This window comes from Electrophorus electricus, chromosome 10 (genome assembly GCF_041902795.1).
Source record: "Electrophorus electricus isolate QZ-2024a chromosome 10, ASM4190279v1, whole genome shotgun sequence".
Classification (NCBI taxonomy): Eukaryota; Metazoa; Chordata; class Actinopteri; order Gymnotiformes; family Gymnotidae; genus Electrophorus; species Electrophorus electricus.
In genome coordinates, this window is record NC_137506.1 from 7,292,960 (window position 1) to 7,301,979 (window position 9,020).

Below are 9,020 nucleotides of genomic sequence, written 5' to 3' on the forward strand. Positions count from 1 at the left end.
CAACTAATTTAGGTATCAAAAAACAGGCTAAAAAGGTTTATGAAACGTATTGAACTTATTTGTGGAATAGTCACAAAGTATTGCACCACATTTCTCATGCACAATTTGAACACAATGGGATTGACTCATTTTTCTGTTTTTAAATACCTTTTCATATGTCAGAGGGGCTCTGTTGGCAAAAATGTCCTATAATTGCCATGCTAGCTCAAAGTCCATAAATCAATACTCATGTCAAGTTTCATAAGAATTACTCAAAGAAGTCTTAATTTTTTTCAGCTGTTTTGAATGAATCAGTACACCTTGGATTGATAGGTATGTAGGGGCCATATACCATACAAATATCAACATGTTTCAGTCTCATCAACATTTTGATACCAAATTTGTGAAGATTGGAGAAAGGTCCTATGACTAGTGTGTTACAGTTCATCAGCAACATAAAAAGCAGTAGGATATTTAAATTCAAAGTAATTTCTACAAGAATCAACGTTGTAGCAGTCCACTGAAGCCAGTTCTTACTAAATTACATTACATCCTTTGAAGCCCACTGAAAAATGATTAGCCAATTACCTGAAAAACATTAGCCAATGTTTGACTCATTCTTACGAATCTTCCAGCTTGCTTACAGAAGCAGTATGTAAAATTTCATCTTGATCAGAAGAGCAGTTGTTGAGAAACAGTTATTTGCATATTATAATGCCCCATATTGACAAAACTGCTACTTTTGGTAAGCTACCTCAAAGTCAATACTGGTATAAGTCTTTTAAATTTCATGAAATCTGAACATGTCCTTCAGGAGTGACAGCTAGTTAAAGTTAAAGTTAAAGACTGACCTTTGTACTACTACTTTGTACTACTAATATTAGACTGGAATAGGACGTCTGTATTTTTTATGTCAGGTTTTTGTTTAAATAATTATTGAGATTCAGACTCTTGCAAATATTTTGACACCAATTTCACTCAGATTGTGTGAAAATCCTAGGAATGGTTTGAAATTAGCATAAACAAACAAAAAAAGTGAAATCTAATGGGCAGAGCCTATCTGAATTCAGGAGAAGCTAAGGAAGAATAAAATAAAAATAAATAATATTATTTCTATATTCACCTCTGCCTTTTGTTTGGAACATCTGCAAATGTTAAATATAGTTTTATCTGCAGTTCATAAAGGAAAAAACAAAAATACATTAGAGTCAGAACTTTTGTTTCTTTGTCACACAGTTTTATTATTGTTTTGAATTATTATATTGTCTTTTAGCAATTGTCGATTGTCCTTGGACTTGTCCTCGGCCTCGCACAGCCAGGTGAAAAAGGCTGTCACGGATATGAGGGCCACACCTTTGCCTCTTGTTTTGCTTGGCCAGCAGCTGCTGGTGCACCTTCCTCTGCTCCTCGTGCTCCTCAAGTTTGGCCTCCTTATGGATTTGCTCGATGGTCTTGGGCCCGTGGTCAGCTCGCCGCGACACCCAGTTATTCTAGAAAACCAAAATCAGCAGATGCATACTTTTGCATCACCATACGCTGGAATGGCAAACACAAACACACAAACACAGGCAGAGTCTCTAACCAGTCGCAGGTCGATGACGTCCTGGAGCAGGAACCGAATGCGTGAGGAACCCCTCCTCTCCTTCACTGTCTTTTCTATATATTTAAAGTAGTGATCAATTTTTGGCTGAGAGAGAGAGAGAGAGAGAGAGAGAGAGAGAGAGAGAGAGTGTGTAAGAGAAACGTCGACAAATTTCAGATATTCTTCACCTTTCGATTCGATCAGGTGTGCTCTCAGCTGAACTCATGTCGCAAGACGTTTATGACTCTTATGTAAACCCTGCTGCCTTGCACGTTGGTCAGTGCTGTAAAGCAGTTCACTGCCACTGTGGGTGTAGCTGTGCTGTCATCAGCTGCACTTGGCTTTGGGGAATCCAGGGTGCAGCAGCAGGAGGCGGCAAACGTGGTGGAGGCTGTGAGAGCAAAACCTTCTAACAGCTGACCAGTCCTGAATAAAAGCCTTTCATTTTGTCAGCTGCAGTAGGAGCAGAGCTAACAACCACACTAACAACTTCACTAAACAACATGAACTTGGACACTTTTAAAATCATTGCCAAGGCCTAATAATACACTGATATCAGCACAGCATGCTAGTCGCACTATAGATGACGATCCTAATTAGTTGGCTACCCTGTAGTCAGAGTGCAGGCAACAGGCAAGCAACAGAAAACACTGACAGCAAAACTTTTATAGACAACATTTAAACATGCTTGTTTTTTGGTTAAAAGCGTGCATGGAGAAAAAAAAAATACAATAAAAAAGACCAGGAAAATTGAACACAAATAACTGTCAAACTAGTTGGTGACTGAACTGTCAACATCACAACTGCTGTTCCTACTAGAGACAAAATTGACAGTCAATATGCAATATCCAAAACTTCTTCATCCAGTTTCGATGTGCAAAGTACTTGTTGTGAAAAACGCAACACAGACCAAATCTGGACAAAATAGGCACAGTCGCTGCACTGCACACTAGCACTCATCTACACATGCACCGTAAACCTTTACATGACATACTAAAGATAAACCGATGCAAGTGCTGAGCATCTGCTGAGAATATTAAATCAACCCAGACCGGGCCCGCGGCCTGCTTACCCTGGCCTTCTCCAAGTCCAGGTCTTTGCCGATGGCTGTGAGGAGGTGGCACAGACGCTCCAGGCTCTCTTCGTTGTGGTTCATGAATAATTTGACCACGCAGTCGTGCATGATGGCCTCCGACAACATGCCCAGTTTGAACAACTCCCCGATGAACTTGATGTTGCCGATGGACCTCCTGTGGGCCTTGTCCTTCGCCTCCTCCAGATCCTCCTCCAGCCTCTCCCGCTCGCTGGCCTTGCGAGGAGTAACCAGAACAAAGACAAAAGCAAGAAACAGCGCGTTTGGACCCGATAACGACCTGTCCGCCTCCCAGCACTGCTGCTGATTTCAGTCCCCTTTCCCCTGATCTGTGGGTTGGTGAGTCGGGTAAACTAGACAGGAGTGCTGCTTACTGAAGTGGCCGCTTCCAGCTGGTGCCGCAGCTTCTCCAAAACATCATCGTTGACCTTGTCCTTCTCAAACTCCTTCTGACAGCGGTTCAGCAGCAGCTTTTGGAAGCTCACAGTGCTGGTGGGCTTGTCTGCCATGGGCACTTTTAACTACACAGGAAAGACATGTAGGAGAAACACTTGGGTATAAGACAGTGTTGAGAGTTCTGTTACTAAATAGAAGCTGATTAAAGCTCCATGTCAGTTTAGAGTGGTTCAAACAGAGTTCACTTCTGTGTGGCATTTGCTTTTGTATGGAACTTCAGCAGCAATGTATGGGAACATGTTACTCACCATAGCCAGGCAGCTGCACATATTGCCATAGGCCATAGAGAAGCTGGGCTCATCGATGGCTTTTTCAAAAACCAGGTCAACCACGCCTTTGAGGCGCTCCTCCGTGTCGATGGTGAGGTCCATCACCTGCTTCATCAGCTGGTTAAACATCTGTGGTGTCAGTTTGTTCAGGATACTGCGCACCTTCTGGAAAAGCTCCTGGAGAGGAAAACAGACTACCGAATAAGCTTTCCATTACAAAGAACCCAATCTTTTGTTAAATTCAGCAGTTCTTCCACATAATGACTAACTCCTCACTTTCACCAAATATTTACTCTGCCATTTGGAACTTTGTCATGAACAAAAATCACTCAGCTTTACTATATAGACCGATAAAGGCATCATACATCAATCACACTTTCCGAGAAGTGTCGCACTGGCAGCAAACAGTTTATCAAATCTTATCAACTAAAACCCCTCATATGCTCCAAATTCAAATTAAAAGAAAACCCATTAGAACTACCTACAATAATTTCAGATTTAATCAACATATAACTCCTACAAACAAAATAATATATACATAATAACCAAATCTGATCCAATAATAACCCTACCGACCAGACAATGCAATGAAGATCTGTCAATCTCTCCCAATGCTGAATTGCGCACAAATTTGCAAGAATATTTTAAACACAACCACTGGGCGCCAACCTATAATATATACAAGATCATCCACAGAATACACTACTGTTCACACAAAACACCGTAGATAACTATGCATGCCATATGGCACAGTACACCCATAAAACATTTTTGGCAGGAAGCTGCCAACCTTTTATCACACTCTCTAAATATCCTTCGGCCCTCATCTCCAGCAGTGTCTGCTAGGAGACACATCAGCAATCACTGGGAGAGAGAGGGCCTCCACAGCATACAACATTAATCCAAGAAAACCATACTTCTGAACTGACAAACAAGAAAGTACCATTACTCACTAGAGAAACTTACTACTGAATTGCAATGGCAAAAGTTTTATGCATGCATCAAAAACAAAACTACTCTTTTTTAACTCAAGTCTGAACACCTCACTTCAATAATCTACAATACTCTCTCACCAAAATCAACACCACAATCAACAAAAAGAACAACAAGCACACAAGATCTGGCCCTCAGTATCATCACACCCCTTGTTTACACTAGAAACCAATATCCCCCTGCATAGCTACATTCGTGCACACTCCCCACACACCCACCCAATTAAACAACGACTCTATAATTTAAATATCCAATTCTTGAAGAGCATCTCGCAAAAGAAATTAAGTAGCTTTCAAGCCAACCATAACAGGCTGTGACTCTGAAATCTGAAAACAGGGCATGGCGGAGTGAGGTGCTGACCTGAGTTTTCTGGGTCTCGGGGTTCTGGGTGTTCTCCCTTTTCCTGCCAGGTTTCCAGGCATTCTCGGCCTTCTTCAGCTGCACCTCGTCGTTCATGGACACGTTGGTGATGACCTTGCGGGGAGACGGCCGTCTCGGGCCTACACTGAGCAGCTGAAGCAACGAATGGGTGCTCTTTATTATGGGTGCTAACAATGTCACAAAGACCTCGGTCAAATAAGATGACCAGGTGATCATTCATTTGTGACAGAAGACAAGGGATGAGCGGAGAGACCCACCGGTGCACCCCTGCCTCCAGGAATTGCCCTGCTGAAGTCTGCAGAGGCTGGGTTGAAGCCTGGGTCTCTGGCGATAATGCGAGGGTCCACCTGCTGCAGGGGCAGCTTGTTTTGTTTGATCTAGAAAAGAACAGAGTCAAGTCGAAGTCCATCAGCCCCTCTCCATGGAATGGTTTTAAAGGTCCCCTAAGGCCAATGTTTTAGCAGGCTTACCTTGTCCAGTACCACATCAGAGATGGGAGGAAGCCCCTCTGGCTTCTGCATGCAGGCAGGCATGAACTGGAAGGCCAACAGGAAGTCTCTATCATACTGCCTCTTCCCATCCTTCAGCTCTGGCTCTGCATGCAGAGAGGGGCACAGTGAGCACCTGGAGAGAGGAATCACCTCTCTGTCAGGACACTGGGCCTGCCCCACAGGAGTGTCCTCTTTTGGCTTCTTCCAGGTGTTGGATAAACTAATAGCTGTAAAACATAACAAATCAGTCCGGGGTCTTTTTAGTGTCCTAACATAGCATGTCATGCATGTGGTTATTTACCTTGACTCAAGCTTTGCCCAAGATTGGACTGTAAGATGGGCTCCACTTTATCCTCCAGCAAGGCCTCTGGCTCATTCCCAGTCTCTTTCAGCTCTGCCCCAGTGGAGGCTCCACAGGCCTGGACTGCCTCTATAACAGCCTGGCCTGGGAGAGTGAGGCCTGAAGGAGCAGCAGTGCTGGAAGGCAATGAGGGCGTCAGCGTGCCTGAGGCAACCGCCTCTCCGGCTGCTGGACTTGCAGCCTTCGCCGGACAGTGGGCCTCCAGGGCCAGGCCGACACTGACATTCCCCTGCTCTGCTACCTGGCTGTTCAGCTGCTGGGATTTGAGGTAGAAAATGCGAGGATAATGAGGGTGTGGACATAAAAACTAGCAAAAGACGGAAAAGATGGAGAGAGAGAGAGAGAGAGAGAGAGAGAGAGAAAGAAAGAGAGAGAGAGAGAGAGAGAGAGAGAGAGAGAGAGATACTGCACACACATGCAGAAGAAGGGGAATGGCAACGAGGGTGGGGGGGTGAGCACAGCACAGCACAGCACAGCATAATTAGAGAAGTAAGTAGAGAAAGAGGCAAAGAGAGAGAGAGAGGAAATGAGAAAGCACAAGAGAGCAAAAGATCCAGCCGCAAAGGCACAAAATGTGTGTGTGTGTGTGTGGAGGTGGTGGTGGGGGGGGTGAAGACACAAAGACAGCAAGAGACAGCAGACAAGCATGGGGTGCTTAAATAAATGGGCAGGAGAAATAGAGAAAGAGAGGAAAGAGGAACACTTAACATTTAGGGAAAGAGGACACAAAGTAAGTGCAACAGCGCAGTAGTGAGTGTTCCCTTTACAGAGAGGCCTTTCCTCAGAGAAGCTGAGGTGCTCAGGGTTTGGCTGAATCCTTCTTACAGGGCCTTTACGTGGGCTGTCTGTGTAGAGGGAACACGAGGGAAGATCAGGAGGATTCGAGTGGCTGTGAGGGAGAACTAAGATGGAGGCAGACGAAAGAATAGGCACGGCAAGTCAGAACATCAAAACACATCTGAGAAGCCTTCTTAAATCAGAATAGCCACAATCACACAAGCTACTGGAACAAGTCAAATATGATGGAGGAGGGTCAACGGTGTGACCGAATCACTGAAGAAGGAAGAGAGAATGGCCGGAAATCAAACTACATTATCAGATTTTGTTGCTGATTGTATGATGCTTTTAATAGGATAAGACAATGAAAGCCAGCCAAACAACCAAACAATCAGCTCAGAGCTCATTATGAGGCAGGACTAGATGAGAGAGTACTTTGACCTGTGGAGTGGATCACGCGAAGCAGCAGTCTGCAGCCGATCAGGGGCTCGGGCTGTGGGACTGAATGGCTTACCTGTGGAGCAGTAAGGGTAGTGCAGGGACGTCCCACTGGTGGGCTTGTGTTCTGGCTAATGCCTACTCCTGACATGATCTCCTCTGTGATATCCTTGCCATCCTGGTTAGGGTCTCGGATACGGATCTTAGCGAACAGCAAGTTATTTGCATCTAGTCAATCCACAATTAAATTAATTTCACCTCTGAGGCAGGGGGAATACTCACTGTTTTCTTTACCCTCTTAGTGGGTGGAGGCTGCTGAGCTGTATGCACTATTATGAATGGAGATTTGGTGTATATGGTCTGGCCAGGATAGTATGAAGGCCCTGCCACTAGTGGTGACCAAAAAAAAGCACTGGTTTCAGTTAGAGAGCAAACAAAAAACCAGTTTCAGCCAGCAGGAATACCCAGAAGCAAGGTCTCTTTATCGTTGAGAGCATGCATGTGGGTTTCCCAGGTGGGGGTAGAGAAAGGGAAGTCCAAACTCACCATATGCTAGTGGGCAGTCTGCAGGAAAGAGCCCAGGGTAGAATGTACTGGGTCCTGTGGGCTGGACGGAGTACTGCTGGGGATGTACCACATAGAGAAGGCCACTGTGGTGATACTTAGAATGAAACAGAACAGCAGAGGTAAAGGGCCTAGACATGGCCATTCATATAGGACACTCCTAAAAGAGATATTCAAAGCAGTAAACAAACAAAAAATACAAAAACATTTAGTTTTTACACTGAAAAAAAAACTAAACTAGAACTTCTCATTTCTGCTTCCAAGATAAAACATATTTTTATCTACACATTTTAGGAGCAGTTTATTTATTGCTGGCCAACCTGTTTATAGACAGATTTTCAACCCATTTGCTACACTGTGTACATATTTGCACAGGCACTTTTCTCTGCTCTGGGTACCTGAGGCACGTAATACTGGAGTACGTAGTACTGGGCGGTCTGGGATGAGGTGAAGGGCATGGGCGTCAGGAACATCATGATGGGCTGGCTGGACACGGGTCGAATGGAAGGGCTGTTACTTGGAATGGCAGGCTGGGCTGTCTGCATCTGAGGGATCTGGAAAAGCTGGGAGAGGAGAGGAGCGGAGAGTGAGGGTCACAGAGCAGCGTGGCGTATGCCGCAGCAGCCGGCTCAGACGCTCGGAGTGAAGACTTTAGTCAAGAGTTGAGTCGTGGACTCTACAGCAGTTGTACTGGGAATGTTGAGGAGATATATACATAAAAAAAAAAAGTTTAATATTTTCAAGGGATTTTGAATGTCCTATTATGCTAGGCATGCAAGATACAAAAAGAAAACCTTTCAAGAGTCTGTTTCACATGCATGGCACTAATACAAGGGTGACTGAACTAGCATGAAAAATTAAACAATTACAATGACGGATGCAGCTAATTAACCATGATTGCAGGAGAGGGGATATATATGTAAAAGACAACTAATCTTGAACGTAAATTTGTACTGATAACCTGAGTCTATCAATGCCAAAGCTGACAAAATATCATGACATGAGCTAGAATTCAGAATGTGACAAACCCCCATCCCAGTCGGCTTTCATGCTCAGAATGGGAACATAGTGAGGGAATTCCTTCTACATGAGAAACAGTAAAATGAGCCTAAGAGGTGATTCTCACATACTGTCTCCCACCGAGCTGTTGCCATCTTAACATTTTCTGGACATAAAATCCTCCCTCCAGCAGTTATGCAGGCAGGCAGAAATGAACCTTTGTATGGGCTCCTGGGTAATGGAGCAGCCATACCATGTCCAAAACAGATTATTAAAAAGCACTGGAGTCCAAAGGAAATAAAGAGAAACAGACTAAAAAAGACTAAACATAAAAGACTAAACATAGGTGCTGGCATCCTCTGAACTGGGGAGCAGAGTGGAGCGCAGGTGCACCACTGAGCTACTAGAATGTCTTTCAATGCATTTTTTCAAGACTGCAAAATTACCTGAATGGATCTCAATCCTCCCTTGAATATTGAAGCAGGAACGAGAGAGAAGCTAGTGGAAGAACGCACTAATGGGTGTGGAGGGTCAGAGAGACTGTAACACGCTCACATACACTGGCACAAACAATTTAAACAAATCTTTAAACAAATTTAAACCAAACCAAGTTTTTTTTTTTTTTTTTAAATGACGG

The 9,020-nt window shown here is 44.2% G+C and overlaps 1 protein-coding gene across 1 annotated transcript; it reads right to left on the bottom strand.

Moving 5' to 3' along the window:
- Positions 1-2,723: 2,723 nt before the first annotated feature.
- Positions 2,724-7,441, bottom strand: LOC145659398 (eukaryotic translation initiation factor 4 gamma 3-like; the record flags this gene model as incomplete). The annotated part of the gene is made up of 10 exons (XM_081721919.1): positions 7,367-7,441; positions 7,103-7,209; positions 6,897-7,022; positions 5,546-5,861; positions 5,224-5,348; positions 5,011-5,130; positions 4,733-4,885; positions 3,359-3,556; positions 3,029-3,175; positions 2,724-2,870 (listed from the first exon to the last, which is right to left on the bottom strand). Coding segments are annotated over exons 3-10 (1,281 nt in total), but the record flags the coding sequence as incomplete, so codon positions are not given.
- Between the last annotated feature and the right edge of the window lie 1,579 nt (positions 7,442-9,020).